Raw genomic sequence first — 21,981 nt, 5'->3', positions numbered from 1 at the left:
TGACTGGCTGGCCAAGTGGGAGGGACAGAAGGAGTGTATATTTGATGGGTTATGGGTGAAGGACCAGGAGAAGTGATGGGAAGGAGAGCCAGAGGCCCTGGAGAGGGAGCCTGATGCAGATGATGGTTCCCATCCTGTGCCTGTCTCTACAAGTGACAGCTGGGTGGTTGGTTGGACTAGTCATGCTGTGTATAAGATGTCCAATACAGCCTGGCATACAGTTAGTGCCCAGTAAAGGGGTACGTCAGCATTCTTGGAGCAGTGGAGGCAGGGAGAGAGCTGAGTGTTTCCAGGAAGACAAGGGTAGTGTTGCATGGAGCAGCCCCAGGGAATGATCCTTTCAGCCAGCATGTAAAATTCATCATTGTCTTCCTTCTGTCCCTAGAGGGCCCATGGTGTTTGTTGTGTGTCTTCCCCAGACTTGTGGCTTCTCACACAGCAACTGAGGGGAGTAGGAATGAAGGAGAGTAGACAACAGTCCTCAGACAGCAGACAGCCTTCACCTCAGCCTCTGCACACCACCCCTGGCTGTCACACGGCTATGGTGGGGTGAATGTTGTGTGTACATCGGCAGTGGTGCCAGAAGGAAGCACTAGCCACTCCCTTGTGTCAGTGTGCCTTCCTCTAGGAGCCTGAGATTCCCATGGTGGATTAAGAGCCAGAGATCAGCGCTCTGACTTATACCAATTCCTTAAAAAGAAAGACAAAAAATCTTAGGTGCAATCTAGAATGTTCTGGGGTAGCTTACCTTCTGATATCAGATTGAGGGTAGCATTGCCCACAACCAAAATTGGATTCAGATCCGAATAGCAATGTCGGCTTATAACATGTCCCCCTAAGGACTAAAAAGAAAGAGTTATTGCCTTGGTCATTCTATTCCTCAGATCCTAGGCCCCACAGGCACCTGCTTAAGGTCCTCTTGTAGTGAAAGTGTCACAAGGGATCTTGGTCCTCTTGGTAAAGAGACTCCATTCAGACAGTCTGGAAGGAACCTCTCACCCACTACTTTGGATGGGACAGGAACTGATAGTAACCAACACTCACACAGCATTTGGTATGTTCTACTTCTTTACACATATTTACTTACTTTTTTTTAACCCAGTGAGACTGATGCCATTGTCTCCATTTTTCAGCTGAAGATACTCAGCACAGAGAAATGATGAAATTTGACCATGGTGTCCCAGCTAGGAAGGGGCAGGACTGGGATTCCAACCTAAACAGTGGGTCTCCATGGCCCATTCTGAACCACCCCCTACTCAGCCTTGGCCACAGCACAGATGGCTGTGGTATCAGCTACAAAGATGCCGTCTTGCCTTGGGTACACAGGACCTCAGCCACATCTAACTCTGCCCCTGAAATGGCCAGACTTCATACAGGTGTGTTGGGGTTCTGGTCATCTGAGAGACAGTTGCCCCTTCTTAGATCTGGTTGAGCATATAACATCTCAGAACTTGGGAGGAAAATGGCCATTCAACCTAATACTCTCCTCCCCACATAGTGATGGAATCTACAGTGACCATCTTGGTTGCTGAGGGCTGGGCTGGAACATGGGTGAAGACAGGGAATCCCCGATTCTCTATCAACAGCTTGATTTTAAAGTTCTTGTTTCCACTGAGCTGAATTCTGTCTCCCTGGACTTTCCCCTATCAGTCATACTTCTACCTCTACCCTTTGTGGTTATATCAAATAAATCACATCTGTCTTCATGAGTCTATAAGTATTTGAAGGCAGGGAGTCTGGGTGGCTTAGTCAGTTAAGCATCAGACTCTTGAATTCAGCTCAGGTCATGATCTCATGGTTTGTGAGTTCGAGCCCTGCATTAGGCTCCATACTGACAGAGAGGAGCCTACTTGGGATTCTCTCTCTCCCTCTCTCTCTGCCTTTGAATAAACTTAAAAAAATATTTGAAGGCAGCTCTCATGGTCTCTCTGACTGCCCCAACCCCCACCATTCCTCTTTCTGATGTGGTTTCCAAGCCCTTACTCTCCTGCCATGATCTCCTTGCCAGGCTGCAAGGTGTCAGAGTTCTTAACAGGAAGAGAGAACATTTTGGAATCATTTGAAGAGCTTTTTCACGGAACTGTCTCTTCCCCTGATTCCTCATATGCCAAGGATCTCTGACACACCATTTGGGGTATGTAGAAGAGGGAGCATGCATATTTTGAAAACCTATGTCTCTTTTGCTTTCTTCTGAGGTCAAAACCAGCCAGACTTCAAAGTGTGCCTCCCAGATCTGTACATTATTCTCTAGCTGTGGTCTGAACAGTATGGAGTAGAGAAAGCTACCCTCTTTATTTTGGGTATTATACTTCTGTTAATACAGCCTAAAACTAAATTAGTTTCTTTGACATTCTTATCATGAAATGAGCAAAACTGTGATCTCCTTTTCTCCCACCTACATTGTCACTTGGCTATTCTACTGAACTTGATTTAGAGTCGTTTTTAAATATATTTTTAATAATGTTTGTTAAGGGGCGCCTGGGTGGCGCAGTCGGTTAAGCGTCCGACTTCAGCCAGGTCACGATCTCGTGGTCCGTGAGTTCGAGCCCCGCGTCAGGCTCTGGGCTGATGGCTCAGAGCCTGGAGCCTGTTTCCGATTCTGTGTCTCCCTCTCTCTCTGCCCCTCCCCCGTTCATGCTCTGTCTCTCTCTGTCCCAAAAATAAATAAACGTTGAAAAAAAAATTAAAAAAAAATAATGTTTGTTAAATATTAAACATTTATTTATTGTGCCTGTTGTTTCAATCTGCTGAGACCTTTTTGCATAATGATTCTGCCAGTGCTTATTTCAACATTTCAGTGAGCTTAAGAAATAGGTGTAGGGACACCTGGGTGGCTCAGTTGGTTAAATGTCCAACTCTTGTTCTCGGCTCAGGCCATGATCTCGTGGTTTGTGAGTTCAAGCCCCGCATCGGGCTCTGCACTAATAGCACAGAGCCTGCTTGGGATTATCTCTCTCCCTCTCTTCCCTTCCTCTCTCTCTCTCTCAAAATAAATAAACTTAAAAAAAAAAGAAAAGAAATAGGTGCAGTGTGCCCAATGATTGACCCAGAGGACATACTGCCATATTCCGGATCTGCTGTCCTGCCAGACTCTTCAGGTGCTTTAGGAGGGCTCGGTATGTCTGAGTTTTCTCCTCTGGGAGCTCGGAAACTTGCTCAGCCAAAATGTCCTTCACTTGGGCCAGACTGCAGCCAGCACCTATTGTCAGTCCTAGAAAAGAAAAGTTTTTTTAGGTGACATTGGAGAAGCAACTGAATTATAAGCAACTGAATTATCCCCAGTAATTCTGTGCAGCCAGGATTAGGAGTCCTGGGCTGGTCTATACTCTCCTTTGGACAAATGCAAGGAAAGAGAGGCTAGAGAGAAGGAATGACAGTGACAAGTAGCAGGTGGCAGACTCTACTAGAGCTTTCCTTGACCCCCCTCCTAACTAGCCACAGTGAAGCTATGCAAAGCTGTTTTGTGATTAAGGGGAATAAATCTGATGGCATTAAAATAATTGCAAAGGTCTTTCAATTGCCCAGATCATTGTCTATAATTAATAATGCTTTGACTGCTGATTTCCACCTCTATAGGTAGCCTTGAGACTCAAAATCTTTTACAGGAGGGGCACCAGGTAATCAGAATGAACATAGCCTCTGGGAAGAACTTTCCCAAGTATTATTTTGGGTATTATTGGGTCTCAGGACATTGGGAGTCCCCAGGGAGGGGCCAGAAAAGCAGAAGCGATGGGAAAGCATCCAGAAGGATTGGGGCAATGCTATGTGCCACCTGAAAAAGGAAGTAATTAAAAATTAACAGGTGTTGCAGGCATACTTGTGAGTATAGGCAGGATACTAGCACCAGCTTTGGGGTTTCCCCACAATAGGTATGAAAAAAGTTCAGATCAATCTTTGAAGTGAAGCAATCATCCAAGTCATCAGGAGGTCACTTAGTTGGCCTTCTGAAATTAATCCTTTACTTCCTCAGGTTTGTAGAATGAGTTGCTCTCACATACAGTCTGATTGGACATCACTTCCAGGGCTGGGTTCTAATTGCAGTTAGTCTGTTTTCATAATGTCACAGGCTATGCTTTGAGTTTTCTCTTGTAGATTAATCTTTGAGAATATTTTACCCTCCCATATAGCTTTATCTTTTATCAATATTAAAAATGTACTTGGCACAATACTTCCCCCACCTTTGCTAACATACCCACATAACACATAATATACCTGTGACTTCAATAATCACAGCCAACCTAATTGATTAGGGAAACTACTCTCTGTTCTTTATTATCCTTATACTAAGCAAATCTTGCCTGAAGGTAAGTAAACTGCTACTCCTTCCTGGAATGTCTCAACCTAGAGTCCTTACCCTATTGCGGCCCAGTGTTTCATAAAAGGCACTCTGCAACATAGGAGCCCATCCCAGACCCATCAGCGATGGTCTGCTGCTTCCTCTCACCACAGGGTCCACCGGAGGTTGGTCTTTAACTTCTGCAAAAATCCTGGCCATACTTTTGCTCACAGGAGCACTGAGAAGACCAAGCTTGATTCCTGTCATACAATTCCTCCTACCTAATAGACCCAGAGCCTTATTAGTAGGGAAGAAGTCAAAAACAAAAAGACTTTATTTATTTATTTATTTATTTATTTATTTATTTATTTAAAGGTCAGAAGCATCATACAGACCAGCACAACCATCTTTTATTTGATGTAGGTAAAATAGGGCAGTTCAGCCCCAGGGGAGAGTAAAAGTCTAGCTGTCTGCTCTGCTCTGATTCCACTGCTCACATTACCCCCTGGCTTTGGGCGAGCCATGGCATAGCTGCACTGAGAAAATTGTATTTACTGTACTATTCGTATTTTACTACATCTTTGGTCATAACACCTAGCTTATATTCCAGTAGTTGGAAAGAGCTTTAACTTTGATTCTGAGAATGTGGGTTTTGTTTTAACTTCATGCTTTTCAGAGTTCATAGGTCTATGGGATAAAGATGCAGGGATTTTCTGGAGCATTTAATATACTAAAGATTTTGAGGGAAAAAAATGTACACTAAGTCAAACATATATGTGATATGGATTAGCATGTAAAATTTAAACAAACATAAGCTGTCACAGAGATTTAACTCCTGTGGGAGGGGGTTCTGGGAGGGGGGAACACACACACACACACACACACACACACACACACACACCTGGCTCCAATGTACCCTTCCCTCACCAGTGTCCTGCATTCTTCTGGGCCTTAGGAAAAGTTCAAGAATCCAGAGAAATATTCCTGAAGGAACATTCTGCCACTAGAGGGTACTCACACTTTAATTTTAAGAGGGCTTGAGGAAGGCATACTGTTTCCTCAGATTTCAGAATCTGGCTCTACTTTGTTTGCAGATCCAAACTGAGCAGTCCATTTGAACAACCAATTGGACAGGCCCTGGGGTGGGCCTGGAGGATGAGGAAGGGTGCTAACGGAAAGGGTTCTGAATTGGAAATGGGAGATATGTGGCTTGGTGACCTGGCCACCAGCCAGTTCAGGGACCTTGGGCAAGTTTACTTTCCTTTTGCATCTTGGCTTCCTCATGAGGAATTCCTGAGATGAGGGACTGCGGTTACACTGAGGGATATGAATTGTGCTCTGAAGGGTTCTCTCAGGCATAGACACAGGGGTCCGGAGACAGAGGGATGGTGAGAAGTCTCCCCTTTCCTTCAAACAGAGCATCTTATTTTCATTTAGTTACTCTATTTCAGATTTTTTTGAGGACAGGGTTGTGGACAGAGAAGTTTGAAAGTGGTGGGTTAAATGATGCCTGGGGTGAAGGTCAGGGAAGGGTTTTCCTGTCTTAACCTTCTGTTTGTACTGGTCACCTCTGCTCCCAACCCACCCATGCTGCTCTCCCTCTTCTTTCCCTTCTGCCTTCACCAAGATTTTGAGTGAGTCTAAGCACATTCCCCTCATTTTCTGAGTGACATTTAGGTGTGCTACTTGAACTGTCCCAAACCTGAAGCTGTGAGGCTGCAGTGCTAGGCAAAACCAGGAAGGGTCCCTCCTCTTGCAAATGGGTGGGGTGAGGTCAGGGAAGGGCATGCTTGCTGGTCTGCAGCACAGTCTAAGTTTGGCTGATGATGGTTAGAAGCCAGGAAGGCGGGACTCCTAGATGGCAGTGATACACCCAAGGTAGGTCCCCTGCCCTGCTTACCAGTGATGCCCACAAGCACACAATGGCCAGGAAGTCTTGACTCAAACTTTCAGTTCTAACTCCTTGCTGTCTAAGTTAAGAAAGTCATTACTACCACTGCATCCCAAACTCAAGTTCCTGGCCCACCCATTCATTCATTTTTTTCCCACTCTTCATTTGTCAGTCATTGAATTGAGCACTTATATGCATGTACTTACATGCTAGGAGGTCTGGGGGATGAGGAGAGGAGTGAAATAAGGTTCCTTGTAAAAGAAGGCAAAGTCCTGCATGCTTTCTTACTACTTTGTGAGTACCACCTTGCCTGATGTAGTAGTATTGGCAGGTAGTGGGCCCTGAAGGATGTTGTAAGTGACTAGAGGTGTTTACCTGGGCAGGTCTTTGTCTCATTTTACCTCTTGCCATTGTCCATATGAAGCAAGTAGCATTTGAGTTCCTGATGATATTTCTCCCACTTTCCCCGGCAAGCATCCTCCCTCCTAGGAATTGACTGTTCAACCGATGGATGGCACTAGTTCTCTCACTGTCTTCCCATCAAAATTACACTGCAAATTTATTGTCTTTTGGTCACATAACATTTTATAGGCAAGAATCCTGCATGTGACTAGAAGGTCTTGAATAATATCATCTGAATACCTCATATTCTGCAAAGCTTTTGATGGCAAGGTTTTATGGATGGGATATTATATCACATCAGAAAAATGATGAAGAGCTAGAAATAGGCCAGACAAGACAAATGTATGAGGAGGTTTCAGACTACTTGGTAAGTGTAAGTTTAGTGCAGGGATTGGTTCACTAATGCTTTACTAAGAACATCAGGAACTCACCATCACTTGTTTTAAATACCATACTGAGCTCAGAAATCCTAGCAGGAGAGAGGAGAATTGGGTGAACACGTCCTTGAGATTTCATTGCAGGTCCTGAAAAGTAAATAAATAAATATATATGTATTAGACAGATTTAGGAAAGAGAATATGCCTTTTTTTTGGTACTGAAAGTTTCTCATAAAAATATTCAGATACCATTTTTTAATTGGTAATAAATGTGTATAAATATGAAAGCAATGGCCATATTTCCTGCAAAGTAAATTTATAGGGATGTTCTCCCAGTACATGTATTTACTTATTTATACATTCATTATATGTTTATAAAACCAGAAAATAAAATGGATGGGAGGTTCTTAGAAAGCTTTTGCACATTGACACCAGGAGACATATATAAGAATATTCATCATAAGAAACATATAACATATATGAATATTCACCATAAGAAACATATAATCTACTAAAACTGAAGCAGGAAGAAATAGAAAATTTGAACACACTGATTACCAGCAATGAAATTGAATCAGTAATAAAAAAACTCCCAATAAACAAAAGTCTAGGGCCAGATGGCCTTATGGGTGAATTCTACAAAAAATTTTTTAAGTTAGTTTTTTTTCTTTTTAAAGAAAGAGAGAGAGAGAGAGAGAGAAAATGCATGAGCAGGGGAGAGGGACAGAGGGAGAGAATTTTAAGCAGGTTTCGTGCTCAGCACAGAGCCTGATGCAGGGCTTGATCCTATCATTCTGGGATCATGACTTGAGCTGAAATCAAGAGTCAGATGCTCAACTGACTGAACCACCCAGGCATCCCTACCAAACATTTAATACCTATTCTTCTCAAACTATTCTAAAAAAATAGAAGAAGAAGGAAAACTTCCAAATTCGTTCTGTGAGGCCAGTATCACCCTGATAGCAAACCAGATAAAGACACTACTGAGAAAAAGAACTACAGGCCAACATCACTGATGAACATAGATGCAATAATCCTCAACAACATACTAGCAAACTGAATCCAATAGTACATTAAAAAAATAATTCACCACAATCAAGTGGGATTTATTCCTGGGATGCAAGGTGATTCAATATTTGCAAATCAATAAACCTGATACATCACATCAATAAGAGAAAAAATAAAAACCATAGGATAATTTCAATAGATGCAGAAAAAACATTCGACAAAGTACAACATCTATTCATAATAAAAACTCTTGACAAAGTAGGGTTGGAGGGAACATACCACAATATAATAAAGGCTTTATATGAAAAACCCACAGCTAATATCATACTCAATGGAGAAAAACTGAAAACTTTTCCCTAAGGTCAGGAATAAGACAGGGATGTCCACTTTTACTTCTTTTATTTAACATAGTACTGGAAGTCATAACCATAGCAATTAGACAACAAAAAGAAATAAAATGCATCCAAATTAGTAAGGAAGAAGTAAAGCTTTCATTATTTGCAGATGATGTTATACTATATACAGGAAATCCTAAAAACTAATCCCCACCCCCAAATCATAGAATGGATAAATGAATTCAGTAAAGTTGTAGTATATAAAATCAACGTACAGAAATCTGTTGCATTCCTATGTACTAATAATCAAGCAGCAGAAAGTGAAATTAAGAAAATCCCATTTACAATTGCATCAAAAACAATAAAATATCTAGGAATAAACTTAACCAAAGAGATGAAAGACCTGTACTTTGAAAACTATAAAATTTTAATGAAAGAAATTCAAGATAACATAGAAAAATGGAAAGATATTCCATGTTCATGGGTTGGAAGAACAAATATTGCTAAAATCTCTACATTACCCAAAGCAATCTACAGATTGAATGCAATCTCCATCAAAAGTGTTAGTATCTCAAATAAAGAACTTATACAACTCAATAGACAAAAACCAAAATACCAACACCATTTTTCACAGAACTGGAACAAACAATCCTAAAATTTGTATGGAACCACCAAAGACCCAAAAATAGCCAAAACAATTTTCATGAAGAAAAGCAAATCTGGAGGTATCACAATTCTAGACTCCAAGTTATATTACAAAACTGTAATAATCAAAACAATATGGAACTGGCATAAAAATAGACATATAGGTCAATGGAACAGAATAGAAAACCAGAAATAAACCCACAAGTGTTTAGTCAATTAATCTTCAACAAAGGAGGAAAGAATATCCAATGGGAAAAAGACAGTTTCTTCAGCAAACGGTGTTGGAAAAACTGGACAGCTACATGCAAAAGAATGAAATTGGACCACTTTCTTATACCATACATAAAACCAAACTCAATATGGATTAAAGACCTAAATGTGAGACCTGAAACCATAAAATCCTTGAAGAGGGCACAGGCAGTAATGTCTCTGACATTGACTGTAGCAACATTTTTCTAGATGTCTCATGAGGCAAGGGAAATAAAAGCCAAAATAAACTGTTGGGACTACATCAAAATAAAGTCTTCTTCACAGCAAAAGAAACAATCAAGAAAACTAAAAGGCAACCTACTGAATGGGAGAAGATATTTGCAAATGACATATCCGATAAATTGTTACTATCCAAAATAAAGAACTTATGCAACTGTATAGCCAAAAACCAAATAATCCAATTAAAAGTGGGCAGAAGACATGAACAGACATTTCTCCAAATAAGACACATAGATTGCCAACAGACACACAAAAAGATGTTCAGCATAACTCATCATCAAGGAAATGTAAATTAAAACTACAGCGAGATACCACCTCACACATGTCAGAATGGCTAAAATTAACAACACAAGAAATAGCAAGTATTGGTGAGGATGTGTAGAAAAAGGAACCCTTGTGCACTGCTGATGGGAATGAAAACTGGTGCAGCCACTGTAGAAAACAGTATGCAGCATCCTCAAAAAGTTAAAAATAGAATTTTCCTATGATCCAGGAATCACACCACTGGAAATTTACCTCCCAAATACACTAATTCAAAGGGATACATGCACCCCTATGTTTATTGCAGCATTATCTACAATAGCCAAATTACAGAAACAGCCCAAGTGTCCACCGATTGATGAATGGATAAAGAAGACGTGACACACAGACACACACACAGAGACGCGCACACGTGCGCACGCTCTCTCTCTCTCTCTCTCTCTCTCTCTCTCTCTCTGGAATGTTACTCAGCTATCAAAAAGAATGAAATCTTGCCATTTTCAATGACATGGAGGTAGCTAGACAGCATTATACTAAGCGAAATAAGTTTGTCAGAGAAAGACAAATACCATAAGATTTCATTCATATGTGGAATTTAAGAAAAAAAAACAACAAATGAGCAAAGGAAAAAAAGAGAGAGACAAACCAAGAAACAGACTCTTAACTATAGAGAACAAACTGATGGTTACCAGAGGGGAGGTGGCTGGGGGGGGAGGTGAAATAAGTGAAAGGGATTAAAGAGTACACTTCTCGTGATGAGCACTATTCAGTGCTCTATACATTATTCAATGTATAGAATTGCTGAATCACTATATTGTACACCTGAAACTAACATAACACTGTATATTGACCATACTAGAATTAAGATAAAAAACTTAATAATAAAAAAAGAATATTAATAATAGGCAAAACTTGGAAATCGCTCCATGTCCTTCAATAGTAGAATGGAGGAGCAAATTGTATGTAGTTACACAATGGAGTCTAGCAGTTACCTGCAACACTATGAGTGTATCTCAGGTCAAGAATGTTGAACAAACAAAGCAAATTGAAGAATAACACTATGTCACTCTATGTGAAGTTCAAAAATATGCTAAGGTAAATGACACATTGCTTAAAGGCTCAAATATATGTGGTAAAATTGTAAATACAAGAAAGTGACTGACCACTACCACATTCAGACTAATGAGTGCTTCTGAGAGGAAGGGAAGGGAAGGGGATGTGGTTTGGGAGGGCTCCCGGGCCTTCAAAGTTCTTGGTAAAGTGCTCATTCTTAAACTGGGTATAGCTGGTAACTGGGTGTGCACTGTTAATGTGCCCATGCATATTTTACAGACTTCCATTATATCTACTCACTATTTAACAAAAACAAAATAAAAAAGGACAAGATAAATTAAATGATAAAAAAGAAAAAAACCCTCAGGGTGCCTGGGTGGCTCAGTCAATTGAGTCTGACTCTTGATTTCACCTGGGGTCATGATCCCAGGGTCATGGGATGGAGCCCCACATTGGGCTCCACACTAAGCATGGAGCCTGCTTAAGATTCTCCCTCTCTTCCTCTGCCCCTCTCCCTGGCTCAGGCACTCTCTCTCTCTCTCTCTCTCTCAAAACAAAAACAAAAACAAAAAACCCAAAATACCCTCTAATATTTTTTCCCCATACCTCAGGGGGTCATGCTGCATACTCCCAGGGTACAAAATTATATAATTAGATAATCATATCATATGATATACAATGGTATATTATATATGTTTTATAATATACTATTATATTATTTTTATTATAAAGGTTGAGGCTTTTATCCTTAAAAAGTAGTTTTTATAGACTGAGAGCAAAGTAGGGGACAGGAGGACCAGCTTGGCGGTGAGAGGAAAAATGCTGTAATCACTCACCCAGTGAAGTGTTGCCCAAGATGAGAGGGGCCTCAGGATGTTTTGCTTTCAGCTCCAGGAGATCCTTGAGGGTGCCAGGGGAGATCCAGGTAACCCTCTCTCCACAGAAGGTCAGGGTTTGTTTTTCTGGGTTCTTTGCCATTCTCTAGGTGCAAATGAAAATGTGGATGTACATGCGCACACCTGCCATCCTGGCTTATGTGAGATCCAAGTGGAGGTATATTCCTCCAGAGAGATTTCAGGACTCCTGAAGTCCACTTGACTAAGAAGATACTCACTACACACACTGACTAATGCCTGAACTTCCATAAATAGATATTTACTCCTTTAACTTAAGACTTTTGATATATAGCTCTTTGTAGGCAGGTGACAATATAAGCTGGCACCTGTCAATGACAATTCAGTATAGATTAATTGAACATAATTTAGTATCATGGCCTTAAAAATCATAATTATACTAATGCTCCTAAATTAGTATTTTCAGCCCAGACTCTTACTCTGAAATCCAAACTCATATATCTGAATGAGAACTTGATGTCTCCTCTCAGATGTCTAATAGGCATCTCAGATTTAACATATCCCAAAATGAGCTCCTCATATCCCCTTCTTTTTGAAGCTCCCAAAAAGGAACCCCCACCAAAAAAATGCCCTATTCTTCCTGAGCTGTTCCCCTTCTCTGTAAATGGCCACTCACCTTTCCAGCTGCCCAAAGTGTCAGAGTCAGTCTCTCCCCAGAGACAGTCTGTCTCTCTCCCACACACCATATCACAGTCAGCAGCAAATCTCATTGGCTCTCCTTCAAGCTATATCCAGAATTGACTCTCTTCTCACCACCTACATGCAGGCCTCCATCTCTCAGGATAGCATTAGCACTTTGACTAAGCTCGAGTTGTCAGCCCAGAGCCTGGCACGGGGCTCGATATCTCATGACCCTGGGACCATGACCTGAGCCTAAATCAAGAGTCTGATGCTTAACTGACTGAACTGCCCACAGGCCCTGAGGTTTTTTGTTTTTTGTTTTTTATCATTTATCTTGTCCTTTTTTATTTTGTTTTTCTGAGGGGCACTTTGATTTTGGCTCAGGTTGTGATCTCACAGTTGTGGGATGGGGCCCTCCATTGGGCTCTGTGTGGAGCGTGGAGTTGGCTTGGGATTCTCTTTTTCTCCCTCCATCCCTCCCCCACTTACTGCTCCTTCCTGTGCTTCTCAGCAGGCTATTCCCATCCCAGCAGCCAGAACGATCCCAGATCCCATTACAACATTAATAGGAACTTGCCCCTCCCCTGTCCAACCTCCCTAATCATTTCTCATTTCTCATAGGGTAAAAGCCAAGTAGCCTAAGTCCTCATGGTTTGCTTCCCAGTGCCTTTCTGATCTCATTCACTGTGCTTCAGCCAGGCTGGACCCTGCTCTCTCCCTTGACTGTAGCAGGTGTTCTCCTAAACTTGGCACCTTTCACTTGGTGTCTGCACTGCCCAGACTGCTTTTCCCCCACATGTCACTGAGGCTGCTCCCTCACTTCCATTAGAACTTTTTTCAAAGTTTTGAAACTTTTTCAGAGAAATCTTCTCTGGCCCGTATCCAATCCCTCTTTTCTGCTTTATCTTTTTCCTTCTTAACCCTTCTCACTGGCTAACACACTGTATCTCTTTCTATTATCTTGCTTATTATCTGCCTCTCCTACCAGATTACAACTGCTTGAAGGTAGGTTTTTGTGTTAGTTTTATTCCTTGCTGTCTGTCGATTCAGTACCTAGAACAGTACCTGGCATGTTGCTGGATGATTGAAGTTTGTTGAATGAATGAATGAATGAATGAATGGACACCTCTTTCAGAACCCCTTCAGAAATAAGTATTTTATAGAATGGGACCACTGGATGCCAGAGAGGAAAGAGAGATGCTGATAGAAGGAAAGGTAAGGCATAGGGAGGGCTGGAAGTGCTCCTTGGATTCAATGTACTGGAGTGGCTGGAAGACCAAGTTAGAAGCTGAGCAAAGCTGGATGGCTTGGAAGAGTCAACAAGGACATTGCAGATGACAACGATGACAATAATGATGGAATCATTAAAAAAAAAAAAGAGACTTTGCTGAGGCTTCAGTGAGCGTGTCAAGGGCATTAGCTAGGGAGGGTTGATGTCCTAGGTGAGGACAGGCTTCTTGATGCGATCAAATATTTCCACAGTTTGACAACTTCATAGGAAGGAAAGGGTGGTTTCATAAAACTGAGTTTATAACCAGTGACATTTATACAAACACATAAAGCACTCAACTCATCTTACCAAGAGTTCTGGGGGAAATATGAGCTCCTGGGTAGGGTCCAAGGGCTGGAACTCCTCTTCCACAAATAAGTCTGTGCAAATCTGTATAAAGAGCAGAAGATGGCCTTGTCAGCACAGCTAAACTGGAAACTGTTGTAATTCTTTACAATAATTAGGCAAAATGAACATAGTAATAACTTTCCTACTCTCCTAATGCAGGAGTAATGGGAAATAATTCAAACCAAATAAAAGTGTTTTTTTTTTTTTAAAGATTTTTATTTTTAGGGGCACCTGGGTGGCTTAGTTGGTTGAGCATCGGACTTCAGCTCAGGTCATGATCTCGTGGTTTGTGGGTTCAAGCCCTGCGTTGGACTCTGTTGAGAGCTTGGAGCCTGGAGCCTGTTTCAGATTCTGTGTCTCCATCTCTCTCTCTGCCCCTCCCCTGCTCATGTTCTGTCTCTCTCTCTCTCTCAAAAATAAACATTTAAAAAAAAGATTTTTATTTTTAAATAATCTCTACACTCAACGTGGAGTTTGAACTCACAACCCTGAGATCAAGAGTTGCACGCTATACCAACTGAGCCGGCCAGGTGCCCCAAACCAAATAAATGTTTTAAATAAAATCTTGTTGTAAGAGAAATACTCTACCACTGATATGATACTAAGGCAAAGAGTATTCTCTGAAGTAGTTTAAAGAGTACCCTGTGAAACACCAAGGCAATCTATAAGAAACTATCAGAGGTTAATAAGTTTGGGACCTCATCTCCACTGTGCCCCAGCCATTGTTCTGTCACCTGTCAAGTCAGGATTCAAAATGCTAAAGGTTCTGAGAAGTCCTGAAGTTTAAATAAAAACAACTCTAGACATACATGCCTAGGCATAAACACTGCCCCCACTAATTTTAATAATAATAGGTAACATTTACAGGGTGTTACATTCCAAGTGCTTTTATGTATTTTAATAATTTGTTTAGTCCTTGCAACAATTTTAGAAATAAAGTAAACTATCATTTCCATTTTTACCAATAAGGATACCTAAAGCACAGTGAAAAGTTACCCAAACTCTAATGTTGTCTGGAAGAGATCTGCTTTAGCTTTGGAAACACTTATTCCTAGAAAACATTCCTGAAGAGGGGGCAATAATGTGATACATCTCTAAAACCTAGAAATAAGATAGTGTGTGAGAATGAAAATGTAAAACAAACATAATGAATCAGATCTGAGGAATTAAAGTTTCTCTAACCAGGTGTTAGGCCAGGACTTAGTAATGGAAGATATTAACATAGATTTAAGAGAAGGGAGAGTCATGGGACAGACATCTGCCATCCAGCTGGTCTACCCTGGTGGAAGAGAGGGGTATTCTGTGATATTACCCTTAAGATTATCCAACTGCTCTGCATCCATGCTCACCAAGCAACCTCATCATAATGTGCTTTCTGTGTGTGTTTTCCCAAAAGGAAAAAACATGCGGCCCAGTGACCATAAGATCCATTCTAAGACTGCGTTTCTGTAAATGTATATTAGGGCACACTCCAGTTTAAATATCATGTTCTTCGAGTTTGGTTAAAGTAAATCAGGTGGTCCCCAGAGCCCAATCATTGCCCAGATTGACTTCCTGGGCCACAAAATCGAGAATCAGACTTTAAAATGTATTGACACCTCTGAGGTGCACTGGTCCTCTGTGAAGTGGTTGTGGGGGGTACAGCCGGCCTTCTTTGGCAAAAACCCTCTATTCCATTGCACACCTTCTTCAGACCAAAATGAGGTGGCAGTGGGAGGTCAAGAATGGGAACTAGGTAGGTGTGCAGGATAGAAATAGGTACAGCAGGGGGATGATGGGCTCAGTTTCATCTAAGGATAACTCTGTTCTCTCATATTTCCTTGTCTACAGGGAGCAGACTCTATTTTATCCTTATTCTAACTTCTGTAAGTAATTCCTGTAAGAACTTAGCAGGGTCTTCTGAAAACTAGTATCTCTCAGAGAGCAAAGCCAGAGACTGCAGTGTTTCAGGCTGGACTTCCCAGCTGTGCTAATCATGAACTCACCATGTGACTTTGGACAGGCTCTCCTGCTGAGGTTGCAGTGTCCTCTCTCTACAAAGGGGGACACAGTGATAGAGGACAGCTCTGCCTGAGTCGGGTCAGTCACAAAAACCCTTTTCCACCCAAGGATGGGACTCATCATAGTTGGGGCAGGTCTGTTTGCTCTTGTCTGAGTAGGTTTATGTTTTATTGTTTGATTCTTTCAGAGACTGAAGGGCAAAACCAGAGCCTGATTTTCAATCACCTCATTACTGGGTTCCCAAATGAAAAGTGATTGATTAGTGCATGTGCTTTGGAGATTTGAAAGTGATGCAGAGAATGACCATCAAAACTCACAAGCACAGTAACACTAGGCCAATATTTAGCAATACTCCCAGAGAGGACACAACAGACAGAGACTCACGTCACTTTCCCTGCTGAGTGAGGAAGAATCATTTCCTCCCAGATCCAAGCAGCATTTTCCTGTTCTTTTCTTTTGACAGCCAGTTGACTCCTAGGACAGTGAAATGCCTTGAGATGAAAAACTTTTTATTATTATTATTATTATTATTATTATTATTATTTTTCTTTTTTTTTAATTTGAGGCATGGGGAGGGGCAGAGGGAGGGAGAGAGAGGATCTTAAGCAGGCGCTATGTTCAGTGCAGAGCCTAACTTGGGGCTTGATACCACAACCCTGGGATCATGACCTGAGCTGAAATCAAGAATCAGATGCTCAACTGACTAAGCCACCCAGGCGCCCCCATTTATATGTTTATTTATTCATTTATGTTGTGAATCTTTTGCTGTATTATTATACAGCAAAGTGTTATACACTTAGATTTTTTCCTACATTGTATAACTGTAAATAACATAATGAACATTTCTGTTCATTACATGGACAGCTATGTATACATCTCTGAATTTTTTTTATAGGTGAATTCCTAGTAGTAGAATTAATTGATATGATGCATTTTAGGGCAATGATGATTTATCCATTTTCTAGTATATATACGATTCAACAATACTGAGTGTTATTTATATAAGGACCTTTAAAACAAAAGAAAAAGAAAAGAAAAAAATATGAAAAAAAAAAAAACTATTTTGGAATTAGGTCTTCCATACCTTTGGGATCTGCATGGGACTAACTGGGAATGAATGGACAATTGCTGACTTTACTTTAAAGCAGGTTTCCATTTACTGGTTCCTTCATTTCCCATTTCCTCCAAACTTACCTCTTGTGTCTTCTACCTTAAATAATTTTTCCTCAGTATCTAGGAAAATACTTTCTTCCAGATATCCCAGTTCTCTCCCCCAAATGTCTCAGGCTGCCACCATCTTCCTAACTCTGTCTAAGAAGCAAAACCAGCTGGGCCCAGTGACCAGAGCTTCCTCTCTTAGTTAGAGCTCTGAGAGTGTCCACGATGGGCCATGAATCAATGACAACAGAAATAGTCAGTCTTCTCTTGGCCTGATAGAGAGGAGTCTTGGGTATTCCCACTGGGGCCCAGTTTCTTTTACCCATTAAACACCCTGTAGCCAGTTGGCTACAGGGTGGGTGTCCAACCACATTTTTGCCTTTATCCCCAGAGTCTATGCCTGGGAAAGTGAATAACATCCATACTCCAGAGGGAGAGCAGTTTCCTTTAACTTCCTTTATTCATATTTCACAAGTGTTTCACTTACACCAGCAGTTTGATGGGTTTATAAGCATTCATTTATTTCTCAGCTCTTCAGCTTTGGCTCCCCCATGTGGCATTATAAGTCTGGGACATGTTTACTAACTTGGATGTAAATTAAAAAAATAAATTAAATTAAAGAAATAAAAAAGTCTGGGACATGCACATACCGGGGACCTGCCTGGCTCTGGGAAGAGGGACAAGCTTGCTGGTCCACTTCTAGGCCCACCCCTACTATTTGTGGATCTAGTGCAAGAGTATAAATGGACACTCTGGCCTTGGCCTACTGCCCTCCTCTTCCCACCCTTCTGTACTGAGGGGACTCAAACACCTGTGTGAGCATCCTGGCCTGAATGCCCCAGCTCTGTCCACACCCTCCAGAAACAACCAGTTGTTGGCTACCCTTTGACCTAGGGGTGTATGTGCTGGCTGTTATGATCTGCTCTAGGAAGATGGGTTCAGGAAGAGACTGGTGTCAGGCCAAGGAATGGGGTCGAGACCATATCTGGAGCATGGTCTAGAAAAGGGTGAAGGGTCCAACTGAACAAGTCACCTTGGCTCCATTGCTTCCTGAGAATGGCTGGAGGAGGACCAGCAAGGGGCCCTCCCAAATGTGGAATCCCTCTTGCTTGGGTATAAGGACAGTACTGCCCAATTCCATCCTGCCTCAACAGCATCCTCAATAACAGTAGCAACTAAGTGCCCCCCATGACTTTGCTACATGCTTTGACCATGATTTGTTATTTGATCTTGATACTCAGTGAAGTATCTTTTGTAAAGGAAACTTCCTGTGCTCTTGTACTTGAGGTGAATTTTGGATTCTACTCTACATATTTGGCTTCTTTACTTGCTCACACTTTCCTAGCCAATCTGGACTCTTGGAACTAACCTTGTCTCCCCAAAGCAAATTTCACACCTTTGCTTGTCTCTTTGGGTTTGCTGGAGCCCTCCTACATGTCCTGCCTGATGCCTTGTTTAACTATTCGTGGAAGATATCTGGATGCCTGGTTAGATCACCTGACCTCCCTCTGTGGTGGGTTGTGGAACATCAAATGTGGTATAACTTTCACCCTGTCCTTAACAAATAGCTAAAATTCTTGTGAGTCAGTTGGAACAAACTCACTTGGTCTCCCCTATAGTCTGTTTAGATTATCTAAACAACTCAACCCCTGTATTCCCAGTCTTGACCAGCTCTCCCTGTCATTCTTGCTCTGTAGGATGTCACCTACTCACCACACAGAAGGTCCTTCCACTTGCGAGAATTGGCCGATACCCAGTACAGCGGCATAGATTACCTAATCAGAGAAGAAGCATGCTTATCAGTAGGCTTTATTTTAACTGGTTTCATTTGAAAGTTAAAACTGACTTAGGGTTTTTTTTTTTAGAGTGTTTAAATATCTGCCAGACTATTCAATCCTTTTTCTCTTCTTAGAATATGAACCTTCCCACTACTTCAATTCTAGTTGTATTCTCTGCCCTAAGGATGATCGTCTGTCTGGTGAGCTCACTTGCATCCATCTATTAGTTTATTCATTCATTCAACATGTATCTGTGTAAGATACAGGGGATCCTAAAACAAGAAAATATAGGCCATTTCTAATGTACTATATGATTTTCTATAATGGGACAAAAAGAGTAAAGGAAGAGTAAAGGAAGCAACTGCCAGCAAATGGCAGATTAGGGAGTATGTCTGTGCTCCCCCTTCAGGTATCAATCTAAGAATCTATACATTTAACAGGTGACTTGTTTAGGGAATTGTTGACACCTGAAAATGATGCTTATTGATCAATATGTACTTTTCTTTAGTAACTTAAATGCATTGCAAATTCTAAAGCATCCTTTCAATATGTGAAGGGCTCTATTATGGGTTGCAATGTGTCCCCCAAAAAAGATATGTTGAGGTTCTAACATCTGGGACATGTGAATGTGACCTTATTTGGAAATAGGACCTCTGCAGATATACTCAAGTTAAATTGAGGTCATACTGGATTAGGATGCGCTCTAACCCATCAAAATAGGTAAAGATGAAGTCAAGCTTTCACTTTTTGCAGATGACATTACATTACACATGGAAAACCTGACAGACTCCACCAAAAGTCTGCTAGAACTGATACATGAATTCAGCAAAGTCGCAGGATACAAAATTAACGTACAGAAATCGGTTGCATTCTTATACACTAATAATGAAGCAACAGAAAGGCAAATAAAGAAACTGATCCCATTCACAATTGCACCAAGAAGCATAAAATACCTAGGGATAAACCTAACCAAAGATGTAAAAGACCTGTATGCTGAAAACTATAGAAAGCTTATGAAGGAAATTGAAGAAGATACAAAGAAACAGAAAAATATTCTGTACTCATGGATTGGAAGAATAAATATTGTTAAAATGTCAATACTACCCAAAGCAATCTACACATTCATGCAATCCCAATCAAAATTGCACCAGCATTCTTCTTGAAGCTAGAACAAGCACTCCTAAAATTTGTATGGAACCACAAAAGACCCCAAATAGCCAAAGTAATATTGAAGAAGACCAAAGCAGGAGGCATCACAATCCCAGACTTTAGTCTCTACCAGAAAGCTGTAATCATCAAGACAGAATGCTATTGGCACAAAAACAGACACATAGACCAATGGAATGGAATAGAGACTCCAGAATTGGACCCACAAAAGTATGGCCAACTAATCTTTGACAAAGCAGGAAAGAATATTCAATGGAAAAAAGACAGTCTCTTCAACAAATAGTGCTGGGAGAACTAGACAGCCACATGCAGAAGAATGAGACTAGACCACTTTCTTGCACCATTCACAAAAATAAACTCAAAATGGATGAAGGATCTGAATGTGAGACAGGAAACCATCAAAACCCTAGAGGAGAAAGCAGGAAAAAACCTCTCTGACCTCAGCTGCAGAAATTTCTTACTTGACACATCTCCAAAGGCAAGGGATTTAAAAGCAAAAATGAACTATTGGGACTGCATCAAGATAAAAAACTTCTGCATTGTAAAGGAAACAATCAACAAAACTAAAAGGCAACCAATAGAATGGGAAAAGATATTTGCAAATGACATATCGGAGGGGCGCCTGGGTGGCGCAGTCGGTTAAGTGTCCGACTTCAGCCAGGTCACGATCTCGCGGTCCGTGAGTTCGAGCCCCGCGTCGGGTTCTGGGCTGATGGCTCAGAGCCTGGAGCCTGTTTCCGATTCTGTGTCTCCCTCTCTCTCTGCCCCTCCCCCATTCATGCTCTGTCTCTCTCTGTCCCCCCAAAAAATAAATAAACGTTGAAAAAAAATTAAAAAAAAAAAAGACATATCGGACAAAGGGCTAGTATCCAAAATCTATAAAGAACTCACCAAACTCCACACCCGAAAAACAAATAATCCAGTGAAGAATTGGGCAGAAAACATGAATAGACACTTCTCTAAAGAAGACATCCAGATGGCCAACAGGCCCATGAAAAGATGTTCAACGTCACTCCTCATCAGGGAAATACAAATCAAAACCACACTCAGATACCACCTCATGCCAGTCAGAGTGGCTAAAATGAACAAATAAGGAGACTATAGATGCTGGAAAGGATGTGGAGAAACGGGAACCCTCTTGCACTGTTGGTGGGAATGAAAACTGGTGCAGCTGCTCTGGAAAACAGTGTGGAGGTTCCTCAAAAATTTAAACTAGATCTACCCTATGACTTAGCAATAGCACTGCTAGGAATTTACCCAAATGATACAGGAGTGCTGATGCATAGAGCCAATTTATGGAAAGAGCCTAAATGTCCATCAACTGACGAATGGATAAAGAAATTGTGGTTTATATATACAATGGAATACTGCTTGGCAATGAGAAAGAATGAAATCTGGCCATTTGTAGCAACATGGATGGAACTGGAGAGTGTTATGCTAAGTGAAATAAGTCATACAGAGAAAGACAGATACCATATGTTTTCACTCTTAGTGGATCCTGAGAAACTTAACAGAAGACCATGGGGGAGGGGGAGAGGGAAAAAGTTACAGAGAGGGAAGGAGGCAAACCATGAGACTCTTAAAAACTGAGAATAAAATGAGGGTTGATGGGGGGTGGGAGGGAGGGGAAAGTGGGTGATGGGCATTGAGGAGGGCACCTGTTGGGATAAGCACTGGGTGTTGTATGGAAACCAATTTGACAATAAATTTCATATGTATATATAAAAAAAGGATGGGTCCTAATCTAGTGACAGGGGTCATTATAAAAGAAAATTTGGACACAGACACACAGGGGAGAAGGCCATGAGAAGACAGAGGCAGCGACTAGACTGTGATGCATCTGTAAGTCAAGGAATACCAGGATGGCTGTCAAACACCAGAAGCAAAGAAGAGGCAAGGAAGAACCTTCCCCTAGAGCTTTCAGAGGGAGCACAATCCTGCTGACCTTTGTTTTCAGACTTGTAGCCTCTAGAACTTTGAAAGAATA

At 41.3% G+C, this 21,981-nt stretch overlaps 1 protein-coding gene across 1 annotated transcript in view; it reads right to left on the bottom strand.

The window, feature by feature from the left end:
• The window catches only part of LOC115521534 (aldehyde oxidase 2), an 87,215-nt gene that overhangs the window by 58,215 nt on the left and 7,019 nt on the right, over positions 1-21,981 (bottom strand). Inside the window, exons 6-12 of the mRNA XM_030326811.1 lie at positions 18,763-18,824; positions 16,276-16,365; positions 13,852-13,932; positions 11,574-11,718; positions 7,001-7,093; positions 3,060-3,211; positions 749-842 (exon numbers count right to left, since the gene is read on the bottom strand). Of these exons, the coding sequence (XP_030182671.1) occupies positions 749-842; positions 3,060-3,211; positions 7,001-7,093; positions 11,574-11,718; positions 13,852-13,932; positions 16,276-16,365; positions 18,763-18,824 (717 nt within the window). The remainder of the gene's footprint in view (positions 1-748; positions 843-3,059; positions 3,212-7,000; positions 7,094-11,573; positions 11,719-13,851; positions 13,933-16,275; positions 16,366-18,762; positions 18,825-21,981) is intronic.

The sequence above is a fragment of the Lynx canadensis genome, chromosome C1, assembly GCF_007474595.2.
Source record: "Lynx canadensis isolate LIC74 chromosome C1, mLynCan4.pri.v2, whole genome shotgun sequence".
Taxonomy (NCBI): Eukaryota; Metazoa; Chordata; class Mammalia; order Carnivora; family Felidae; genus Lynx; species Lynx canadensis.
This window is presented reverse-complemented; position numbering and strand designations above follow the sequence as displayed.